The 25,141-nt window shown below is 42.4% G+C and overlaps 1 protein-coding gene across 4 annotated transcripts; it reads right to left on the bottom strand.

Moving 5' to 3' along the window:
• Positions 1-485: 485 nt before the first annotated feature.
• On the bottom strand, positions 486-24,970 carry LOC116290962 (guanine nucleotide-binding protein-like 3 homolog). Of its 4 annotated transcripts, none has more exons than XM_089035262.1 (22): positions 24,935-24,970; positions 24,808-24,860; positions 24,569-24,626; positions 24,149-24,231; positions 23,788-23,904; positions 23,469-23,523; positions 23,047-23,156; positions 22,862-22,925; positions 22,619-22,722; positions 22,126-22,270; positions 21,643-21,730; positions 21,284-21,395; positions 20,883-20,948; positions 20,598-20,685; positions 20,403-20,457; positions 19,608-19,707; positions 19,447-19,483; positions 19,192-19,280; positions 18,885-18,968; positions 18,533-18,676; positions 1,114-1,147; positions 486-729 (listed from the first exon to the last, which is right to left on the bottom strand). In XM_089035262.1, exons 1-22 carry the CDS (start codon positions 24,945-24,947, stop codon positions 656-658), a joined length of 1,773 nt encoding a protein of 590 aa, XP_088891388.1. In that variant the 5' UTR covers positions 24,948-24,970; the 3' UTR covers positions 486-655. The 4 variants fall into 4 exon arrangements, with proteins under 4 accessions (XP_088891388.1, XP_088891389.1, XP_088891390.1 ...); XM_089035263.1 differs by having other exon boundaries at positions 18,590-18,676; XM_089035264.1 differs by lacking the exon at positions 1,114-1,147.
• Between the last annotated feature and the right edge of the window lie 171 nt (positions 24,971-25,141).

Below are 25,141 nucleotides of genomic sequence, written 5' to 3'. Positions count from 1 at the left end.
ATTTGGATGGAATATCCTGCCCTGGGTTTTGTAGACTCATCTTTTTTATTCACTCTCTCTGTCAGTTTATACTGTAAGCTTTTCCTGTCTCTTGTATTAAACCTCCACACAGACTCCTTTAGGGTTGTCAAACATGCAACCAAGGCCTCCATGCATTATGACATCCCTATAGAAGGTGCCTTAAATACAAACACATAAAATGAAATGGCATAAAAAAATGCATATCCAGCACCCAAGGAACTGTATGCAGATGCCTGCATTTTGTATACATATGTTTATTGCAGAGCATTTCTTAACGAGTAAATAAATAATCAATTGGAAACCGTGTTTTAAACTTTCTCTAAACTACCTTATTCTTCTTCCCTTTTTAGTGCTAAAAATACCATGAAAATATTGTTATTAACTTCATTAACTCCGACTATTTAAAAAAAAAAAAAAGAAATAAAGGAAAGAAAAAAAAGAAAGAAAGAATTAAAATCAATGAATATGATTCATAAACAACTTTTATTTTCTAACATTTTACAGTTTGTTAAAATGTATTTCATAAGTTTTTCTCAATACAATTGAGAAAAATACCTCTAATAGTGAGGTCTTTATGCAAGGTTAAAATTATTACTTTTTATTCCATCTATACTTGAATTTTTTTTTCAAGTGATCAGGCAAAGTCTTGATCAAAGGAATACATGTCATCATCATCATCATTCCTCATTGAAACTCCCTGATTAGATTCTGGAGAACAAAAAAAAAAAGGAGAATTATCAGTAACTATGGAAATATGAGCTTGGTGACCCAAATGCCAGTGAGAGCATTTTTTGACAAACCCTGAAACAATCTTTGGATTGAGCAAAGTCTGGATGCACCAAAATCGGTGACCAAAAGTGGAACTTAGCTAGGATTTGTGTGTGAGTGTGGTAGTGACGGAGAGGGATGGGGGAGGGAGGAGGGGGGGGGGGGGGGGGGGGTTGGGAAAATGGAGAAACCTGAAAAAAATCCATTTTAAATCAAGGGAGAGACCTAACAATCTCTACTCCTGTACATGTTCTACTGAGGCAGAGTCTAGGGATTGAACCTGCTACAGTACACTACTGGTTTGATTAGTGACTTCTAACATACGCTTTCTTTTCTCTTTCTGCTGTCGCTTAAATTCCTGGAAACAAACAAAACAAAATTAGGATCGTTTTCTTTGATTTATCATCAGCAGCAGTTAGGCGGACTCGCGAAGCGCCGGCATTGCCAAAAATCACAAGTCGAAAAACACCAGGGGGGGGTGGGTTTTTGGAGGTCGGTAACCCGCGGAACAGGGGGTCTTGCGCGATCCGCCGGCAGCGCGAAAGGTGCCTAACTGCTGCTCTGTTGGGTACTGCAAACGGAGGTTAAAATATTTGTCGGATATACGATGCATGAATGTAAGAAGTTCACCAATGACTTTTGCATAATTTGTCTAAGACCTAAAGTTATCGTACCTAAGCCAGAACCCTTTTGGTGTTGTGGTAAAAAAATGCAGATAGAAGACGACACGTCAGCACAGTGTTACGAGTGTGGTAAAAATATTCGTAATGCCGTACCAAATGCTACCAAAGAGCAGTATTACGCCAATGGAGGTCGTAAGAAAACGCCATATAAGAGATTAAAATACTTCCGAGACTGGATGAGTCATATCCAAGGTTTACATCCGGTATATTTAGACACGCAGAAAATCATAGACCACTTAGAAGAGCCAACCCCACAAAGTCTACGAAAGACATTGAAAAAATTGAAACTAGGGAAATATTACAAAGCTATTCCCTATCTTTTGTCAGAAATTACCGGTAAGCAAATTCCGGATGTGCCAGAAATGGAAAGGGCTGAGTGGTTATTCTGTCGGCTGGATAAGGATATTCCTTATTACCCCGACGTAATTTACGAAATATTTTACAAAATAGACCCCAACCACCCCCTATTAGAATGGATTCCGAGAAGATGAAATGTGCAGTCGAAATCCCCCTACGTTCTTTTCAAAGCAGATGTCTACTGAGCGAGTTTTCTTTGGAGCTCCTCTTTTGCCTCCTGGTAGATCTTTTTGCGAGATTCCTCGGAAAGATCTTTCACTATGGTTTTTTTATTGCCTGACTTTAATTCTCCGTATTTCTTTTCCTCCGCGAGGATCAAAGAAAACTCCGCGTCGTCTATGCGGCGGTCCTGCAGAGCCTTGGAGACTAAGTCGGCAATGGTGTTAGCCTTTGCTCTTGCCAGGGCTATATGAGTGTCGTGCTTGGATATCTTACCGGACAATTGCTTTATGATGCCTGTCGTAACAGCGGAAACAATGCCGCAGACAGCTCCAACGCTTGCCAAAGGAACGCCAACGACTATTCCAGGCCCTGTAAGCGAAGTAGCAACGCCAGTGCCTGTTAACGCCACGGACATGGAGCCGGAAGTTATCGCGATTTTATGTAGTATGCTTCGGGCTCTGGCGTACTTTTTCCTAACCTCTTCGTAGTGTTTCGCTTGCCCTTCCAAGTAAGCCAGTATTAAGTTCGCTTTATTCAGACGAAAGTTTTCGGCATCCTTAGGAAGTTCAGGATAAAGTGGGGGTGCTGAAGGTATAACATCCATTATATACTAATGTACGACGCTTTTGGAAACGATATGGAGGATCGGCCACATTATACACCACCACCACCCAAACAACCTCCAAAGCCAAAACCAGCGTCAAAGCCTAACTTTCCGAAATATTTGCTGCCGGCAACGGAGGATTATCCATTTTACGATAATAAAGACACGAAGGACTTTACTGGGTTGGTTACCACTTTAGAAATACCCGTAGGTAAAGCGGCATTTAAGATAAAGATTAGAGACATCTTCAGAGAAACCCGCATGAAGCATACATCAGGCAAGGAAGCCAGAGAATGGCTGGCAGGGCCTAACATGCGGTATTGGCCGCAGCAGTTGAACTTTGCTGTTTGGGCTGCGACGAAAGGATGCGGTGTGGCCATGGATATGTTGCATATTCCATTTTTGAGATTCCACGTTGCCTTTACCATCCGCAGAATATTGTTTGAACTAGGAGCGCCTCTACCAAGTGATAATATCTTTAACGCGAAGGATAATAAATACGATAAAGTCGCATGGGAGCGTTTAAAAAACGAGTTTGGGCTTTCAAACCCTGACTTTCGTAATAAAGAAGGTGCCGCACACGGCCTCGGAGAAACTTACACTTATGCAGCATATGTAGGAGCTAGCATAGAAAGGGCTGGTATGGGGTATCCGAGCAAATGGGAATTCTCAGACCTTGGCGGTAAAGCATCAAAGGGTACTTTAATTTACTTCATTGAAAGCAAAGAAACCCATCCGTGGGCGCCATTTGTTGCCGCGAAGGGTATTGGTTTGAAGAATTTAGCAAGGATTAACAGGAGTATTGAAGCCTTCGTCTATTGCGCTCTAGGCGCGCAAGTTAGCACCCGCAGCCCTATCGTGAGTGCCTCCGGTGCGTCACAGGAAACCCAACAAGTATTCCTCGTTCTCTTCGAAAGCGCTGTTATCGAGAATGAGATTTCTAAGTCAGTTCAAAGATATCAACTTGCGGTGCAGCAATCAAAGGTTAGACTGGATTATGCCTTGAGTCCTGGTTGTTGGTTAATGCCAAGTAATTTGGTCATCAACGCCGATTCCGTCGTGGGTTACAACAACAAACTTCAACGAGCTACTAAGGATATGAAGTTTGGGGTGAATGACGTGAACTCTGACACTCTTAGGAACATTCCCCATTTCGTGGAGAAGCCAAAGAAGGAGCACGTAGAAAAACCATCAAAGAAGGCGCATGTAGAAAAGCCACCAAAGAAACCAGTAAAGAAGGTTACCGAGGAATATGACCATGACTTACTAAAAGCCGGCTTAGCAGCTGCAAGCATTGGTCTGAGCTATTATATATGGCGATGAACAACCCCTACGTAGCTGGAGTAGATTGTGTTTATACGACTTACACAGGCGAGAAAAAATACACCCAGGCATCTTGGGTTGATGTCACGGGCATGTCTGTAGACTTGAACTACTCAGGAAAGAAGTTAATCCTTTGTAGTATTTGCATTGGTACGAGCAGCCATGCCAACGTCGGCTTTAGGTTCCTGGATGAGAATGGCGTACTGCAGCCTATGAGAAATAAGACAAACAACAGGGAGCCTGTGCATTTCTCCGTAGAGCCGCCAACGAATAGCGCTGAGAATCTTACGACTTGGACTTTTCACATGGTTGCTGATTGCCATGGGAAGGTAAAGCTGCAAATACGCGTAGACGACACTGGGAGCGTTTGCGTAAATAGCATAGAAAATCAAAGGGATACGACCTATAACCACGAGACCATAAGCACTCTTACGGTGCTTAGCCTTTAGAAGCAAATTTATTTGCTGAAATATATGAATCCACATTGGAAGGAAGCCCATTACGCTTATTACTTAAGGGATGAGCGGTATACTGATCACACCTGGCTCGATATTGGGATGTGGGTTGAAGTTGGAGGTCTTGCGTTGATCGTTTGTAGTATTATCGTTACCTCGGGGCGGGCGGGAATCATAGGGTTTAGGTTGGTTGACGAGAACGATGAGCCTTTAGCCCCTTATAGGGCATCGACCAACAATCGAAGTCCTACTCATTTCTCAGCGCAGCCATATCCATTTAGTAATGAGGCGTTTTACGTGGCTACGTTTCAAATGGTAGTCAATTGTAAGTATGCTAAGTTACAGATTTACCCTGACGGTAGTAGCAATCTTGGTTATTATGCTTTCATAAATAGCACGGACGGATACGCTAACACCCCCGACAGGACCTGGCATCATAAGACCATTAGTACTATGACCGCTATACCACTAGTTCCGCATTATCAGGGCGGCGCGAATACTATCTTTACTTATCCCCAGTCGAGAACACCTCGGGCGGCCGACGACGATAAGCCCGACATAACATACAAGGATAAGATCATCCCCGAATCTTCTTCAGGAGTACCACCCCAATAGCGACAACCAAGATCCAAATGTTATTCCCCACGAACTTCAACAGTTCTCCGCCGGCCCTAAGTGCCAAGGAAACAACCGAACCCAGCAGCCCAGGAAGACCGGCTGCCATCTTTTTTCCCAAGTCCGTCAGCCCACTGCCTAATTTCTTTACGCCCGCGCCCGTAGCCTTAAGCGTGGATAGGATGACTCCTACTACGCTCGAAATAGCAACCGCAAATGCCAGTGGAACGCCATACTTCAAAAGGGCTCTTTTTATCTTTTCCTTGGTGGTAAGCCCCAGCTCCTTTTCCTTACCTTCTATTTGCGTTTGTAATTCCGCCAGTCTTTCCTGAAGGGTTTCTACTTCCTTTTGGGCTGCCTCCCTTTCTTCTTCAGGGCGAGTTTGATCTTCGATTATTACTCGCTGTCGATCTATTTCGTACTCCAAGTCTTCGACGGCCTGTCGAAGTTGCCGTATTTGTTCCTCCGCCACTGCCTTGTCCACCATCAATTGCCTTTCTCTGTCAACAGACTCCATTAATTCTTGTCCTAAGCGCTGTAGTTCCGTGTCTTTTCCCGCCGCTTCATTCAAAGCAGCCCTTAGCTGATTCCTTGCGTCGCTTTTTTCGTCCAATGCCTTAGAAAGTCTATTCCTAAAGTCTACGATTTCGTCGGCATGGCTCTTAGTAGTTAGTTTATTTTGTTTAATGAATTCGTCTTCCAATTCTCTTATACGTTCCTGCAATGCTTGGTTTTCCTCTTGGACGGCTTCGAAGCGACTGACGATACCGCCTTCTTCCTTGGTTACGTAGTCGAGTTGTCGCGTAAGGTCATCAATGGTTATGTTATTTTCCTGTATTTCCTTCTTAAGTGCTTCCTTTTCAGCAGTCTCGTCGCTCCCCAATTGGCTAAGTCTTTCTTGACGCTCCTCTTGCAGTCTTATTGCAGATCTGAGGGCATCTTCGCTACCCGGCAGTGAAAGGCGACTAACAAAGGCCTCCCTGGCAACTTCTGTATCCCTTTGAGTCGAAGTGCTTAGCATCGTCAAGTTGGGCGCTCCCAGCGCATTTGTGACTCCTTTTGGAAGCTGGTTATTAAGCAGGTGGGAATTCTTCCTTTGATACAGGTCGTGCCATTTTTCCCTACCCGATTCTCTAACTTGAACTTGCCCTTTGTCTCCTATTTGGATGTCTAAGAGAGCCAGGTTTATGTTTGGGTATCGCTCCCTTAGGTCCTCGATGAGGTCCGCCATTAAGTCCGACCGCACGCCAAGGGATTCCATTTGTAAGTATTCTGGAATGGGCGTGTGGGGGTTCTTAGACTTGAATTTATCTCTCAAAGAACGCATAGCATCGCTGGCCCTGACGCCATACTTGTTCAGCAATTTCTCAAAAAGGCCTCGGGGGTCTACATTGTCATTAGGAAGTAAAGACTCGTATTCTTCGTCATTAATATCAACTTGACCTTCTTCGGTAATGGGATCAAAATCCGTTCCTTCTACTTCCATTATATATGATAAGCTCAAAGTTAAATCCCAACGTATTACCTAAGCAGGTTGGCGGGCTGAAAGCAGAACGCACCTTTCACCGGGTCACATTCACGCCCAGCAGCGCTAAACCTGGAGAAACGCTGTATGTGGGCGTTCCCCGCCTAACGGATAACCTAGTATTGGTTCCTGGCACCCTGGCTTTAAGGTTTGACCTAGCAATACAACCAAGCACCAAGGACAAGCGCTATACCGTCAATAATGTGGGTAGGAACCTCGTCTCTAAGATGAGAATTAAGTTTGCCGGGGAATCCCTCTTAGACTTAAATAGGTATGATTTGTACGCCACGTATAAGGATCTGTGGCTAACAGCCTTTGACCGTGCGCAGAAGGTAGAGCAGGGAATTGGAAGCGTTACCCTACGTCAGCTTCGCAGCGACACTAACCCGGCGCCTACTGACTCCGGCGATGCGACCGCAGTAGCAGACGCAACAAGGGTAGTAACTGCGTACGGTACCAAACACGTTATCCCTTTGGACTTTGAAGTAATTACAAACCATGGCGTGTATTACCCCAGACAATTGGCAGAGTTGCAGTTTGAAGTAACCCTGGCGGACACTACGAACGTCATTGGAGGCATGGACAGCGCAATTAGCGGGACTGTTGATCCTTATTCTATCACTAATCTAGAATTACAGTACGAAACCGTGTACAGCGAAGATTTAGCACGTAGCGCCGGCATGGAATACAGCTCCGGAAAGGCATTCCTTTACGACCACGTAGTGATGTCCAAGACGTTTAGCTTCTTGGATAAGACGGATGAGGTTATCAACCAAAGCATTAACCTCCCCCGAAGAAGTCTCACGGGGCTGATGTTGGTGTTTGCCAAACCCTATGAGGCCGGTAAGCGCGACTCTGAAGCCTTCCACAACCCCAACATTACCAACGTCAACGTGAATATCAACGGCGTTCCAAACAAGGTCTACTCGCAGGGAATAAAGCCCGCAGACGTTTACAGGGAGGCAAAGCGTAAGTTTGGCGACCAAATTAGCCCCGAGGAATTCTTTAAGGATAAGTACACGCTGTGGATTGATATGCGCACCATTAACGACGAAGACCTGCATGGTCAGGGTTTACGTCTAGTAAACACCCAGGATGGCATAACATTGGAGATCAAGCGCACCAAGAACACCAGTGCCGGCGACGGCGATAATATAAACTGCTACGTCTTCGTCGTGTCTGACGCGCAACTGAGCGTGGAAATGAACCAACTTAAAAGTGTTGCATATTAGGGTTAAAATATTTCTTAGATATACAATGCTGCAAATATTTGAAAACAACGGTACGAAACTGCAATGCATAGTGCAAGGCGAAACTTTGTACTTCAAAGCGAAGGAGGTGGCTTTGGCGTTGGGCTATGAGCGCCCTAGAGATGCAATTAGAGCACACGTATCTGAGAAATACCAGAAAAGATGGGTTAATCTACAAGGGGCTGCGAATCACCGCTCCTTTACTACGCAACCAAATGCCGTGTTTATATCCGAACCTGGTTTGTACGAACTGATATTTAGCTCCAAACTACCCAAAGCTGTGGAGTTTCGTGATTGGGTCTTTGAGGAAGTCCTACCCGCGCTGCGTAAGACGGGTAAATATGCAATAGACAAGCGCTTTGACGGTCCAAACAAGTTGGTATTCAAAATAGAAAATGAGTTCGACCTGCATAAAAAGGTGGTGGACTACATCCGCAAGTTTTACCCCCAAATGCTCATAGCCCCTGGTCTAGGCGAACTGCAGGATTCGGACGGCAAACGTATAAAGTGCTGGCAGAAAGGATATCAACGCGGTCAACCCGACTTAATGATCTTGAACGCGCACACACATTACTGTGGATTCTGCATAGAGCTAAAGACTCCAAAAGGCAATGGCAGGTTATCTGAGGATCAGCAACTGCTCTTACAGAGGTATGAAGAAAACGGCTATAAGGTGCTCATAAGCAGCGACTACGATGTCATTTGCAGGGAGATCACAGCATATGCTGAACACCTACGAATTCCCTGCAGGTGGTGTTGTAAGGGTTTTAAAACCTCGGAGACTTTGGCAACACACTTAAAGATATTTCATAGAATATATGGACAAGGATAAATTTAACGAGTTAAAGTTCATACAAACGCACTGGCGCGATTTGGTGGTGGGGGAAATCTACGAGATAAAGAATTATGTGGTCTTTGAAGACTCGGACCGCCTGCGTTTGGTCTTAAAGAATAAAAAAAGAACATACACCCTTTGGGCGCCCGATAGGATAAGGTACGCCATCGAAGGGCAGGATGTTACCCATGTTATGAGTCATGGTAAAAAGGATGGCAGGTGGGTATTTGACGTAGTCAAGTATGAGCCTGAGAGTCCTCTGCATTCGTAATGTCTGCCGCGGAGCACCAATGGGATCCTTCGAGAAATACCTTGCCGCAATGAAGGCAGGTGTATTTTTTACGCGGCGGCGTAATGCAATCGGCTGGTAGTTCGCACGTAATACAGTCCATATATTGAAAGGGTGATTAGGAATCCTCCTAAGAAGGCGGCTGCGTAGGCTAGCATATACCTTTAAAGGGGTTCTTATTTTTATTCATTATCCTTAATAATAAATGAGAATAAGAATGGGGTTTGCGCAAACCCCATTCTAAAAGGGTCTCAGAATGTTGAGTATAAGGTTGTTATATTGTTAAGGACGCTTATTTGTCGAGGCAGTTGAAGATATGTTCCTCTTCTCTGATGCAACCACAACGATCGCACTCCTGCCTCCAATACTCCCTTTTAGTCCACGGAACGCCTTCTGCGCGTTCGAAAGAGGGGAAAGTACGGACTATCTTCTTATGGTAATCTATGCGATTCCTTAAGTAATCCTCTTTATGCGGGCAGCGACTCATCATATCCGCACATTGGTAGCAATCCACGCCTTCCAAGTCGTAGCTCCCAAAGAGAAATCGATAGTTGACTTCATGTGTTTTCCGATGCGTCTGTAAACGTTGACGACTGCTTAGTATCTTATTACAGAAACTACACTGTCTGCTTTGTTCACAGACGCCCCTTTTCAGGTGCTCGGAGGTGTTAGGGAATTCCTTATTACAGCCCTTGCAAAGCCCACAAATGCGTTTGTCTTGATGTTGTCGCATCTTTTGAACGGTGCTGAATTCTTTACCACAATCCTTACAAACTTTACTAATTGGTTTCTTTGTGCAAACGCCACGACGAACGTGGTATTGTAGTCTTTGCTTGGTGCTGAACACCTTTTTACACATTGAACAGTTCATTTATACTTAAGTGTACCTTAACCACAATATAACGTATTTTTAACTTTATTGTTAACATTCTGCAGTGTCTTTTAAAACAGGTCTACTGGAGCATACAGCTGCGTTTAAGAGACACTTCATAATATTGAGTATAAGGTTGTTATATTGTTAAGTATGTCTGCGTGTGTCTTTTAAAAGACACCTAAGAATGTTAAGTATAAGGTTGTTAAATTGTTAAAGATGTATGTGTCTTTTAAAAGACACCTAAGAATGTTAAGTATAAGGTTGTTAAAGATGTATGAGTCATTTAAAAAATGTCTTAGAATGTTAAGTATAAGGTTGTTAAATTGTTAAAGATGTGTGCGTGTGCTGTTTAAAAGACACTTCAGAATGTTAAAGATAAGGTTGTTAAATTGTTAAGGATGCTGTTTAAAAGAAAAAAAGATGTCTTAGAATGTTAAAGATAAGGTTGTTAAATTGTTAAGGATGCTGTTTAAAAGAAAAAAAGATGTCTTAGAATGTTAAAGATAAGGTTGTTAAATTGTTAAGGATGCTGTTTAAAAGAAAAAAAGATGTCTTAGAATGTTAAAGATAAGGTTGTTAAATTGTTAAGGATGCTGTTTAAAAGAAAAAAAGATGTCTTAGAATGTTAAAGATAAGGTTGTTAAATTGTTAAGGATGCTGTTTAAAAGAAAAAAAGATGTCTTAGAATGTTGAGTATAAGGTTGTTATATTGTTAAGACTACTATTTTAAGAGATGTCTCAGAATAAGGTTTGTGTAAATCCCATTCTTAATAAAAACAGCACATCTTTAACAATATAACAACCTTATCTTTAACATTCTAAGGTGTCTTTTAAACGACACATGCAGACATCCTTAACAATTTGGCAACCATACGCTTAACATTCTTAGGTGTCTTTTAGAAGTAACATGCAAGACATCCTTAACAACCTTATCTTTAACATTCTGAGGTGTCTTTTAAACAGCACACGCACACATCTTTAACAATTTAACAACCTTATCTTTAACATTCTGAGGTGTCTTTTAAACAGCACACGCACACATCTTTAACAATTTAACAACCTTATCTTTAACATTCTGAGGTGTCTTTTAAACAGCACACGCACACATCCTTAACAATTTAACAACCTTATACTCAACATTCTGAAGTGTCTTTTAAACAGCACACGCACACATCTTTAACAATTTAACAACCTTATCTTTAACATTCTGAAGTGTCTTTTAAACAGCTCTACAGCGGATATCGCATAAAGTCCTGCACGCTTTCTTTTACCCAACCGGCCATCGTCAAAAGCGCGCCAAACCTTTCCGCGCGCTTCAGGCTGCACATTTCATCATACAATTCCTGCACGCGCTCCCGCAGCCGATCGATCTCCTCCCTTTGCATTTCTATGGTGTCTCTTTTATCTTTTGCGTCGGCGGCAATCCTTCTTACTGCTTCCACTGGGTCCATCGTATATATAATGGATCCGAACCATATTCCCTGCAATGCTCTGATAGTAGGACCCACCGGCTGCGGAAAGACCCAGTTCGTGGTAGAGCAGCTATTAGGACCCTTTAGATACCGTTTCGACTACATAGTGCTATTATGCCCCACCTACGTGAATAACCGCACCTGGACGGGCATAGGAGTGAAAGATGACGACTTCTTTGTGGATATCTTAGACCCTAATGAGTTATCCAGCCATTTGAAGTTCTGGCACAAGCAATTCCCTAAAGATACGCAGACACTACTCATACTGGATGACATTGCCTGCGGGGACGACGTAAAAAGACGCACCTCCGAGCTCGTTAAACTCGCCTTCAGCGGTAGACATGACAATATCAGCGTTTGGTTGCTTTCCCAGCAGCTTACCAGCGTCTCTAAGCCTTTTAGGGAAAACATAGGTTCACTTGTCGTATTTTATACTCCGAGCCGGAGTGACCTGGAAACCATCTTAAGCGACTATGGGGGTGAGATATCCAAGGAACAGTTACACGAATACATGCGGCATTTAAAGACGCACCAACATTCCAAAATGATCTTCTCTTTGAGGTTTCCGTATTCCATTAACATATATGGACATTGAGCAGTTGATAGATGAAGTTCCCACGCAGCTAGATGAAAGTAACCTTAAGGAACAACTTAACATCCTTGTGTCTTCGGGGAAGTGCAAAGAAATGATAGGCAAGGAACTTACCCATGAGCAGGTTAATAAGTTGTCAGAAGAGGAAGTCAAAAAGTTCCATAAGAGGTACGAGGCTGCCCTTGCAAGTAAGACCACGGACGCCGTAGCAGACTCCGCTATCCGACTTGCAACTAAATTGCTTGGACTTGCACTGCCCATAGACGACGTGGAGCAACTGCGGAAGGACATAAGCGAGGACTATGTCATCGCCCAAGAACTTAAGATAACCTGTGGGTGGTTGTCTTTAAAGTGTGGTAAGTTAATGGCAGTCGCCTCTGTGGCTTTGCACGTAGCTCAGCATGTCGACTTGAAGGAACTTGCGGGCACCTTTGGTGCCTCTTGGAAGGACTTCAAGAAGGACAGAGAAGTCGAAAAGGTCTTCCAGGCAGCACTTACTGAGGTACCTGATCAAGTCGCCTCAAGTACTTAGTCAAGTCATTCGTAAGTACTTAGTCAAGTCACCTCAAGTACTTAGTCAAGTCGCCTCAAGTACTTAGTCAAGTCGTCCTTAAGTCATTGTCAAGTACTTAGTCAAGTCGTCCTTAAGTCATTGTCAAGTACTTAGTCAAGTCGTTGTCAAGTCGTCCTTAAGTCATTGTCAAGTACTTAGTCAAGTCATTCCCAAGTCATTCTCAAGTACTTATCAAGTCCTTAGATATAAATGAGTGAACCAGAGTCGAAGGCAGAGCAACCCGAGCAGAAGATTACCAAGGCTAAATCTCCAGGCAGAGTTGCCGCGGGGAAGAAGCTCGCGGAGATGAATAAAAAGAACAAAGCCAAAAAAGAAGAAAAGGTGGAGGAAAAAGAAGAGGGATCCTTTTGGAATCCGGGATACGTCATTGGCGCGTTAGGAGTCGCTATAGCAGCAGGCAGCCTCTACTTACAATGGCGGGCTACGAAAAAGGTAGAACCACCAACATATCACGCACCTGTGGAGGTTAGAAAAAGCAAAATCCCTGAAATGGAGTAATAACCTTCTCGCTTTGTAATATAATGTCGACCGCGTTGTTGAAAACTGTTGAAGAAGCAGCTATCATTACTTCCATCGTTGCGGGTATTGGTTGGGTGGGTAAGAAAGTGCTCAAAGAAGACTTTACTGAAGACCCAAGCAAGAGCTTCGCTAATTTTGCTAAAATGACCGCTGCCGTAGGCGGGGCTATCATGCTAAAGGATTACCTACGGAAGGAAAAGTACCTCCCTACGGCGTAATATATAAATGGCCAGTTTGCTTGCAGGTGGAGTCATTGCAGCCTTAGCATTCACTGGAGCTAATTATGGTGGTCAGTATTTGGATAGATTAGTTAGAGGTGATCGCAGCGGAGATTTAGCCGCTGAGAGGAAGAGGCACGACTTAGCGCTGGAGAAATATCAGCGAGACGTGGCGGCTTGGAATGAAAAAAGACAAGCTTACAGGGATTGGTTGGACAAAAACTACCAAGACAAGATGCAGGCGGATAAGAACTTCGAAAATACGGACTACGCCTTTAGACTTTATGCACAGGCGCACCCCGACTTTAGAATGAGAAAGCCTCAGTTTAAGAATTACTACCAGCCTTCTAAGAAACAAAAAGACAATGAATTGGTCTTTGTAGGAGTCGCAGGGCTGGCGGGAGGCGTAGCTTTGGCGTGGGCATTGTAAAATGCCCCTAATATAATGATCGTCTTTTTGGAAAGCGACAAGAATGACTTTACCACTTACTTGAATCCCCCCATCCTGCGCGGAAAGGGTTCGGTTGGTTAGTTGCTCTTTGTACAATTCTTGGTATAATTTAGTCAATGGCTTTGTCGTCGGAACTTCCGGCACCAAGCCAAAGTTACCAGATTCCCATTACACCCCCATAACGCTGGCTAAGGAGCTAGCAAAGCATGGATATACTCTTACCACAGGATTACCCCATGAAATGAAATTCAAGAAAAATAGTGGAAGCGCTAATTTAAAGGACAGTTCATTGGTAGAACTCCTGGGCCTTACTAGTACCACGATAAATAGCGGCAGTACATATGATGTAAAATGGAAAGTCGCATCCTCTTACGAAGTTTATTGCGACTTGGTCAATAGTTACAGCAATGGAGAAAGGTCTTCTCTTATGTCCAAGTTTCTGCCCAAAGGTAATCCATTTGACCTGGTAGAATACGCTCCCATTTCTTTGTGCTATGACTTGTCTAATTTGGTAGAAAGCATAAACATCACCATTAAGGCGGACGGAAAGACGGTGGATTTCAACGGACGCAAGATCAATCTCGTTTTGGAATTCATATAATGGGCCGCGTAGAGGACAAACTCAAAAGGATTTACTATGGGCCCGAAGGCTATTGGAAAGGAGCGTCGGCCATCAAGAAACTCGCGACCGTGGCCAGGGTATCAGATGAAACGGCTAAGAACTGGTTGAAAAAACAAACCCTCTGGCAGGTCTATCTTCCCGTGCCCAAGTACATTCCCAGGCCCAGCTTTACCGTAAATACCCCCAATGAAGTTCATCAGGCAGATTTGCTCTTCTTACCGCACGACACGGTGAGAAGAAAGACCTATAGGTACGCTTTGACCGTAGTTGATATCGCAAGCAGATATAAGGACGCCGAACCCATAACCAGCAAGGATTCTGGGGAAGTCGCAGAAGCCCTAGGTAGGATTTATAAGCGCGTTTTGAAATGGCCTAAGCTGCTGCAAGTGGATGCGGGGACGGAGTTTATGGGCGTGGTTACCAAGACCCTGAAAGACCACGACACCAAGATTAGGAGAGCTGAAGCCGAGTACCACAGGGGTCAGAGCATAGTCGAAAGATTCAATAAAACCCTGGCCGAGCGTCTCTTTGGGTACCAGTATTGGAAAGAGCTGGAAGATCCCTCCAAACGCAACAGGGAATGGACACAGCGGCTCCCCCAGGTCGTCGCGGCTTTGAACAACGAGGCGGCCAGGGCTACGGGAATGAAACCCAAGGATGCCATAAAAAAGAAACACGTGGAACACAAGTCCTACGTCAGAAGTTCGAGGGCGGTCGGACTGAAGGAAAAAAAGCTCCCCCGCGACATAGTGGTCAGATACCTCTATCAGCCGGGGGAACTCGAAGGTGGCAGTAAGAGAGCCACGGATCCTAACTGGTCCCTGGAAACGTATGAGATTTCGAAGTCCGTCACCAAGGAAGGGCAACCCGTGTTGTATTACCTAAATGGCCCAAGTCGTGGATTTGTCAAGGAAGAGCTGCTCATGGTCCCCAAAGACTCAGAGTAGCGCAGCACCACGCGCCCGATTACACTCTAGGCATGTCAGTCTTACGTTGCCTCTGCAATGCCCGCGCTTATTATTTATGCGATCCACGGAGAACTGCTGATCGTCATTTGGGTCAAACCTCCATAGTAGAGGTATGTTACATTTGGCACACCTTGCCCCTTTCTTATAGACGTCGTCCACGCATAGGTCGAACGTCATATTTTTTTCTTCGTCGTGCCGCTTGTAGCGAAGGAGTTTCTTAGCAATGTTCTCCTTTGCTATATCTTCTGGCGTTTTATCGTAACGCAATTGCGGACCCCAAGCCCTCCGCAACTGTTTGGCATACTCCACACGGCTTACGGCAGTGTAGATAAGGTTACTCCAACATAACCGCTGGTCTATGATCCATAAGGTTTCTTTTATGGTAAGCCCTTGCGCGCTGTGGACTGTCATACAATATCCCAAGCGCCAATCTGGATGGGAGGTTATTTTTTCAACCTTTCCCATAGGCACCCAGGCTTTATCGTGCGTTACCGCGTTCTGCAGTTGGACGTCGGTGCCCGGCACCCACACGTCTCTCTTCTGCATGCGGGTATCGCGAGGCTTGTAGCAAACGGGCACCAAATGGCCCGGAAATCTTTCGCGGTGCACTTTTAATAGATCTTTCTGTATTCGCGATTGTGCTGCGCGCTTGCTGCTCAACACCAAATCCTCTGGATGCCACGCGGTAAGGAAGTCCTCGTAAGACTTCGCTCGTACATGCTTACGCAGCGTCTTGTTTTGCTCGGCGTCACTGAGGCCCCGAAGTTCCGCCTTTAAGTTTCTTACTTGATCCTTGCTGCGGTAGTCGGCGTTGATTTCCTCTGCATGGTCTACCATTCCTTTTAACCATTTATGGGGCATTTCTCCGCAAATGGGAGGAGGTTGGCATGGATCTCCAGCAAATATCACTTGACACTTTCCGCGGAGGAAGTCTACAAATTCCTGCAGGATTTCTAATGGCACGGTGCAAATCTCATCCCATAATATCACCGGGGGTATGTCGCGTATTGCTTCCGGCACCCACTTTTGACCGTTCCAGCGAAAGAAGCTGTGGTACGTTTGCGCATCGTAACCCATCTCCGTCAATTCTCTTTCAAGGCGGTGTGTCGGCGTTAACACCTTCACGCGAGGAAATAATTCCAAAACCCTGGTGGTCTTACCGCTGCCTCCCGGCCCGTACAGGTACGAAAAGCGTTGGTAAGAAATGGGGTCGTCGACGGATGGCAATGGCTCCACGGTGGGGACGGTGGCACCTTTTACGTGTTCCCCGTGGTATTCCACACGTTCTCTCCAGGCTTTTATCTCTTCATCTTTTATACGCCATTGACCACTTTCCGCGAGTTCGTCCTCCGTGTAAAACTCTTGCATTTTTTCTAACACTTCGGGCTTCACATACAAAGAATCCGTGGCCACGCGCGGAACGTCCTCTTTGTCAAACCTCAACAGCATTGACAATAGATTAATATGCGCATACGCGAGCATGCTGGCGCGCAAATGGTAATATTGCGGGCGATGATCTTGGTAATAACACAACGCATTCCATTGCCGTTCCCCTTGGCCTTCTATGAAATAATTCCACTTCTCTACGGACACCATAGTTCCTTGCTCATGTGCACGTTTTACGAGGAAGCTCAACTCTCCGTCATCGGTTATCAAACGCCGCTGCATGTGCTTTTCTCCTTCTTTTGCGCCTTGGGTGAACTTTCCTATGACGATTCTGGCGGTGGGGTTATGCTCCGGAAGCCATTGCGTAAATGCAGAGTGACAAAGTATGGCTTCATGCGCTGCGTACGTGAGAAGCTCGCGCTCTTCGAGAAACTTCAGCAGGGGTATGGGAATCCATTCTTTCTCCTGCAGATGTTTCCCATACCACGCGTAAATTATTGGATGTAAGCCCTTTGCTAACTTCCACGTGGTCAACCGCACGAACCCCGTAGCTGGGGCGTCGTATTTACCGGGCAAAGACACACGAAAGAATTGTGAGTCTGGATGCCCGTAGCGGTCGTAATACTCCTTACAATCCCCGAGGCCTTTAAAACTGGCAGGGTAACAATGTTTCATGTCTAAGGAGACGTATTCGTTTTCGTCATACTCCATGTTCCACAGACCTCCATGACCATGCTCTACGCAGGCTTTGGCTATGTCGGCGAATTCCTTAGGCGTGGACTTCCATCCGTTCCTCTTCTTTGCGGCTAAGAAGTCCAAACTACGAGAGCTAAGGACCTCGTCTGAGAAGTCTTCCCCTAAGGTTTCACAAGCACTTTGAATGCGTTGGTGTTCTACTAGAGGCCTGTAAAGAGTACCATCCTGCGTCATAAACTGACTTCCTTCCGCGTCCATCAACCAAACGGAATTCTCGTGGACCAATTCTGCCAACGGCGATGCTTTATAAACCTTAGTTTCCTTCTTTTTGGGGAACCTAAGTTCTCGCCAAGCGTGTCCATTGTGTTGGTAGATGATTATGGGGGCACCTCTACCTCCATATTTTTTCGTCCCTTCGTAAATGAGACCGTCCGTGATGTCCTTCACGTGTATGCGGCGTTCTAAGGCCGTCTCTAACTTCTTGATGTTCTCAATAGAGCCTCCAGTCTTATAAGTGTCATTTTCCCATTTCCTGATGGCTTCTCTCCTCTTGGGCGTAAGCTTGCCGCCACGAGAGGAATCTTCGAAGAACTCTCTTACCAACTTCCCGACACAATTACCTGGATGTCGCATTGGTCGCAACTTTCTGACATCCGGCTCCTTAATCTCGTACGCGCCGTAAATGACAACGGTAACCGGGTAAGCGACCTCATAGAAGAGCATGTCAATTCCCTCCAATGCCCCTGGTCTCGTATGCTTATTCAAGACGAACAAACTCTGCTTACCAGACGCCCTGATGGGATTACGGCCCTTTTCTATCACCCACTCGCCGTCCAAATACTTCACGAACGTCAACTCCAAGCGGTAGTCACCGTCCGGCATTCTGTCGATTATCCTTTCAGCCATCTCGTGATTCATAGTCTTGTCTGTCTTGCCCTCCATGAATGTCGCAAGGACAAAATCCGCATCTGAGTTATCCATCACCTGATTTCCCAGCCTGCGCACAGTTTCGTTTTGAATGTTGTCGACGGATGCCATGTATATCTAAAGAATATCTTTCCCTCCATTTGCGACCCCAACAGAGCAGCAGTTAGGCACCTTTCGCGCTGCCGGCGGATCGCGCAAGACCCCCTGTTCCGCGGGTTACCGACCTCCAAAAACCCACCCCCCCCCTGGTGTTTTTCGACTTGTGATTTTTGGCAATGCCGGCGCTTCGCGAGTCCGCCTAACTGCTGCTTCATCACAAATGGTCAATTGAATTTTTTATTAGTACCTTTTTCTTGTTTTTGTTTACTTGTTGGTTGAATTCATTCTTTTCATCGTTACTCACAGCTGGTGGAACTTTTTCTTTGACAACTGAATTCTGTGAAGGTTTTGTATTTGATAAAAGTACAGTCATGTCTTCTTCCTCCGCCTCCTGCAAAGGCATGAATAATTCAAGAGTATAAACATGTGAATTTGTGTTTCATCAAGCAAATATTCTCGGGGGAAATTGTGAGTGCTCCAGGTGGGAATCAAAGATGGGACCTGTGGTATCAAGAGTAGGTAATATTATATCTATACACTCAGGAAACGTTTTTAATCGCTGGTCAACCGAACATGATTATATTAAACGTATTACTTACTTCATCACTTTCCTCCATTTCTTCTTCTTCCGACTCCTCTTTGTCTGATTCACCATCATCACTTTCAAATTCTTCATCATCATCCTAAATATAACAATACAAATGTCAAAAACAATGTCAGAGAGCATACACACCTTCCATTATTTACAGTGATCACTCATAAACTGTCATTTTACTATCTGGCTTCTGATTGGTTGAGACAAATCAACCAATCTTGGATAAGGAACGAGCTTGAGATAATAAATGTATTATCTGTAGGTTTGTCTGTAAATAATACTGATATCAAGAAGATTATTCTTTGTGTTACCATTTCATTTTCATCCATTGTTACAGCGTTGGTGGGACCACTTGACTGTAGGACCATTGCATCATCCATTGTGCTATCCATTCCTGCACCTTATTTTATAGAAATCGATACCATTAATACAGACTAAATTAACCGACAAATAATGGTAGACAGCACAGCCACAGAACAGATTTGATGAAAATCAAGAAGGAATTGTTTGAATGGAAATACTATGAAACAAAACTAACTAAAGAGATGTGAAATTTAAAAAAATACCTTTTAGTTCATTTTCCTCTTCTTTCTGCAAAGATGCCTAACATTAAATAATTAATGAACACATGTTTAATATTTCATTTATCGATTCTAAACAATCAAGATTTGATAGTTAAAATGATGGTACAGAATGTCATATATATGCAGGTTATATTCTACCCTACCAGGTCAAATTCTTTGCTCCATTCAGAAACAACTTCAGCTGAGACATGAGTTGGCATGGTATGTGTCTCTGGTGGATGGGTGTAGAACAGGATCTTTCCACTGCAGGAAACAATAAACAAATAGCCCCCTTAAGTATACTCTAGGGTTACTGTGACTTGGTAGTAGTAAATAATAGTACGAGTAAGAGTGGGAGTAAAGAATGTGACACCAAAAACCTATTGATATACTGACAACCTATCAACATCCTAATGACACTCTCCCAAAACCCTACAGACAAGTCTCTCCCAAAACCCTACAGACAAGTCTCTACCAACATCCTACAGACCCTCTTCCAAAACCCAACCAACACCTTACCAACACCCTACTGACATCCTACCAACACCCTACTGCTCCCCTATGGATGCCCTCCTGAAAACCTACTGGCATCCTACTTTACTATTGCTAAATACAGTCAACTCTCCCCTCACCCCAATATTGCAGACACCTTGTTATTACGGACTGGAAAAATACCCAACAAAAATACTGACAAAGAAATGACCATATAATAATTTTTGCTATTGCGAATGTTTGCTATTATGGACATCAAGTGATGGTCCAAGGATGTCTGCTGTAATGAGAGTTGCCTGTACAATATTGCACATGCCAATAAACAGCTATAAACAGGTTTGTAGTACACATGACAGTATAGTAAAATCAAAACAAACTGTGACAAAAATTTGGCTTCCTGGCACAGCAAATTATATTCCTGTGAACAATTCATATCCCATGGTACAGATGCAAGTTACAATATGTACCTGTTCCAGTCACGTAAAACAGTTTTTCCAGCAGCAACAATATCTGGTATTCCACCTGGAAATAACAAGGAAACAGAACTTAGAATTGATTCTGGACAGTCTGAGTACTAAAAAAACCGAAGAGTGAAAGCTCATTCATATTCAACCAAGTTGCAGCAATGGAATGTTGTACTGTAATAAGAGTAGGAAGTTTACCTTTTTTAAGCTTCCCTAGACGTTTACCAAGATGAGCTAAAAACTCATTGGTATCTCGGTAATCTGGAACAGAGTACTTTTCCATAACCTGAAAATAAGTAAAGTGTAAATCTCTTGAAGCTTGAGATACAGCTTTAACAGAGGACATTCAGTCAAATATGGAAGACTTTCTTAGTTAGTAATGATATAAATTCTGCTTTCCAGTGTTAATAAGTTGAGGAAGTCAAGTATTATTAAATTCAATTACTATCATTATTTATTTATTATTAGTGCATGTATGTTTACCTGTTGTTTGTTGCATCTTTTCAAGATGGCTTCTACTGGAGGAATAGGATCGTCAATGTTCTCTATCTTTATGTGAAAATAAAAAGAAATCAAGACATGAGCATGCTTTCATATACATGTAGCATTCTAGGAGCTATGCATCAATAGATTGCTTGAACACTGTCACTCAAATGCTCAACCATGGTTTATGCATCCACACACAGCTAATAGAATGGTTGAATAGACCTATCCCGAATTTGCTTGACTGGTCATGAAACAATGGTTTCAAGTCGAGGTTGAACTTGATGAATAAAAGAATCAAGTTCAGTCTTGACTTCAAACCATTGTTTTGTCAGTCAAGCGGATTCGGGATAGACCTATTACTCACATATATCTGGTGGTCATACTGGAGTGTTACATACCTTAACACAGTTCTTAAGTATAACAGCAGCATCTGAGTTCCCTGTGTCCATAACTATCCCAGGGCTGTCTAGTAACTTGATATGTTTGTCTAACTGTATTTCTTGCATAGATCTACCGTAAAATGATAAGATTAAAAATGCTGCATGGGGTGAGCTTAATATTAGCTTGCAACTTCATATCACTTAATAGAATGTTATGTCAATAATGAATCTAATGGAATAAACATAGGGAACTCATTCCTATATTATCTGGGGCACAGACTTTTTTCTGAGTTTCCAACAGTATATGTCTATTCCATTAGTAGTTTCAGTTTTCAATAACTTCATATCAGGGTGGAAAAAAGATGTGTGTAACTCACTTAGTAACTCCTGGAGTATTCCCCACTGTACAGGCTCTACTTCTCTTCAGACTGTTTATAATACTACTTTTCCCTACATTTGGAAATCCTAAATGGACAAACATCATCAATAAAATAGATGGAAACAATGCCAAAATTAACTTCGATATGCATTATAATATTGCAAGCACAACACATTATTTTCATTTACTGCAATTTTCAATTTTACACTAACCCGGTAGTTGTAAGCTACTCACACATAGTGAAATTTGGTCTCACTGTTGTCAATCAAAAATAGTCAGCTGATACAGCACCTTTTATATTTTTTGACTGGCATCAGCAAAAAATTAATTTCGCATTGAGCTGTTGCAATGTGTGAGTTTGCATAATATTGAGAATCGCAGTAATCAACATTGGCAGCACATCTGATCATTTGCCTTTAAAGTAATTATCTCTAAGTGTACTAATTACTTTACTGCTATACATAATAAGCAATATTCCTACCTACTACTCCAACAGTAATAGCTGTTTTTATATCCTTATTACGACAGTAATTTCCCAGCAGTTTTAACAGGGTGTCTGCTCCAACACAAGAACTTGATGAAAGTACATCTTTATTGGCTAGTGCAACTGGGATCTTGCTGTGACTCTGAAATAATTGAGATTTTGAAATATTCTTTATTCATCAATTTAAACATCCAATTACACATCAATACATCCATCTTTTCACTCATTTACTCATTCATTCATCAAATTATTAATTCATCCATGCATTCACTCATCCATCCATTCATTTGTTCACACTTACACCCTATTCACCCGTTTATTTATTCTTTTTTTTTTTTTTTTTGCTTATTTCCTCAGTGTATTCAATTCACCCACAAAAATTAATATTCCATTCTTTTATCATTCATCCATTCATCCCTCTGTCAATTCATTCACTCATTCTCTCATTCATTTACTATAGGTTTTAGATTTAGAAAAGCGAATCGCCTACCAAGTTCTGCTTCTGGGTCTGTGTGGAAGATTTGAATATAACAGCCGGAAATTCATTCCTCAGATATTTCAGCCATTTCTCGGCTATATCTTTTGGTATAAGATCTAATGCAACAACAAAAATATATACATGTAAATTTGCATATTAAATAATAAATTTGTAGAACAATGAATTATGTTAGAATGTGTATAAAAGATGCTGGAATGATAGTAAATTATAGGAATGCACAATTATTTATCTTACCAATTTTATTCAAAACAAGGACAAGTTTCTTCTGACTTCCAGATGCCAAGACTGCTTGCTCGACCTAAAAGAAATTTATTAAAAAATATCATCTTGCACCAACTATCGAAATACTGTAATCAGTTGGGCTACCTGTGTAAAACACAGGAAGCCCATATAAAATATGAATTTCTTTTGGTACAAACCTGTGGGCATCTGCAGCCAATAGGGTCTCTTGCATCCAGTACTTCTAATATCACATCTGCTGCATCTACAACCTTTTTGAATTCTTTGTAATAGGCCTTCAATGATGTTTCTGGAATGGACAACAGAAAAGTCAGGAAATAATATAGAAAAGACATGAATAACGTTGGGAAAATATGAACATTAAACACTGATTTGACTATAATATTATACGTTGACTAAAATATTTTGTTTCACAGGTCATATATCTTCACTCTAACAGGAAAATAACGCAAAATTGGTAGCTCTTGGAGTAATCTTTTCACAAAGAGAAATGTGTGTAAATAGGCTCTTAAACTTCTGTAGCTGGTTTTTCCTTTCAAAGCCAGATAAATTCCATTATTACAAAGTAAACCAGAGAAAGAAATGAACTTTATTATCTCACCAGCTCTTGCTCCCATAGCATATTCACTATCCTTTAAGCCTTCTTTTAATGCTTTCTGTAAAGACAATATAAAACAAAATTAATAGTTAGGTATCATCATACAAACACAGCAAGCTCACTGGAAAACATAATTATTCTAATGACATAAAAAAGACCATAAGTTTAATACATACTCCTTTTTAAAGTTCCACTCAGAGACAAATTTCATAAATAATAGTTTCAAGTTGAGGTAGAAGTTGCTGTGCATGATAAAAAATTCCAACTTTTATTGTGGTCACTGAACAGAATTGTAAAAGGAACTCATACTAGTTTTTATTACCTTCTTTTCAAACTCCTTGCCCCTTTTTAAGGCATCTTCTTGCAGATTGAAAAGGTTTCTTCTTTTATTCACTTCCCTTAATCTCTTTTCTTTTTGCTTTCTTTTTATTTCCTCATCCTTTAAAGTGAACAAAGTAATAGTGTAGGATTACTGGTACTGGTACCATATGAATAAATGACTGTAGTATACATGCAAGATTCCAAGCTTTTGCTGGTGCATCATGCATGCACGGTGACACTCTGACCCCCTCTCCTGACCCCAACCCCAACTCAGGATGAACAGACAGGAAGGCTTGGTATTATTACTGGCAACTGTGTTGTATTAGTGAATGATGAATAATGTTACATTATCCATACTATACCTTCAGTTTCTTTTCTTCCATCTGTCGCAGAAGTTGGTCCTTGAATGGATAAAGGTTGGGAATCCCTGGATCCTTCTTTCGTTCTGAAACCAGAAACAATAGTAGTATTGTAGCAACTAACTTAAGGGTTTAACTAACTTAATGTGCATTGGCCTTTAGGAAGTAGAGAAAAAACCGGATCGAGTTGGCATCTCCATCTTGGAAATGTACCCCTGGCAGGCCCACGATGCACTACGATGCCAGTTGACTAATGATCCAGTTTTTTCCCACAACTTCAGAATAGCAAATTATATATCAATGTACAGTATATCACTATCACCCTACCATCTTCTTCCCCCTTCCTTCTTTCTATAGAATCCCTTGTGTACGAATTTGTAGAAATGAGCTAATACCTACGAGTAGTGCAAATATTTAACTCACTTTTTGAAATGCCACTTTTTCTTGTTTCTTTTCGTACTTTTCTGTGATGTTCTGCTACCTAAGGAGAAGTAAAGCAGCGAGTTTTATATTCATATATGTGTGAAAATGTATTTACTTTTCCTTTACTTGCTTTTAATCCTTATGTTTAAAGGAAAATACAGATAAATTGTAGAAAATTCTAAACATACGGATGTAATTTTAAGACGTTTTTTAGCTCGAAGTTGGTGGTTTTTTCTCACCTTTTTCTTGATTTTATATTTCATTTTCGCCTCCATACGTTTACTCTTCTTCTCTAAATGTTCGGATAACAAAATATTGGCCATCAGATTAAAATCAAAGGATAAAAAAGAGAAATATTTGACTTACTTGGACCGACCATGTTTGATCTTGAAAAATATACACGTGCAATAACCTAAACCCAGTCTCCTCGCAGCTTCGTTCCCAAATCCTTTGTTTGGGGTTCCTGTGTTTTTCAGAACATGATGAAAGGGGACTTTAGAAACACATAGATAATTACATAGAAATAGGAATAACTTGGCGTTAAGAAATGAAGATTGAATTTATTTTTGGCCT

This window comes from Actinia tenebrosa, unplaced genomic scaffold, assembly GCF_029948245.1.
Source record: "Actinia tenebrosa isolate PJP-AT-01 unplaced genomic scaffold, QUT_ActTen_1.0 PGA_scaffold3__52_contigs__length_22856419, whole genome shotgun sequence".
NCBI lineage: Eukaryota > Metazoa > Cnidaria > Anthozoa > Actiniaria > Actiniidae > Actinia > Actinia tenebrosa.
This window is presented reverse-complemented; position numbering and strand designations above follow the sequence as displayed.

Excerpts from the sequence above, each read along its gene's own strand:
- LOC116290962 (XM_089035262.1), bottom strand. Across the intron at positions 24,232-24,568 it reads AAAAAGTGGCATTTCAAAAA|AACGAAAGAAGGATCCAGGG; the intron begins GTGAGTTAAATA and ends TTCTGGTTTCAG. Across the intron at positions 21,396-21,642 it reads AATACTCCAGGAGTTACTAA|ATCTATGCAAGAAATACAGT; the intron begins GTGAGTTACACA and ends ATTTTACGGTAG.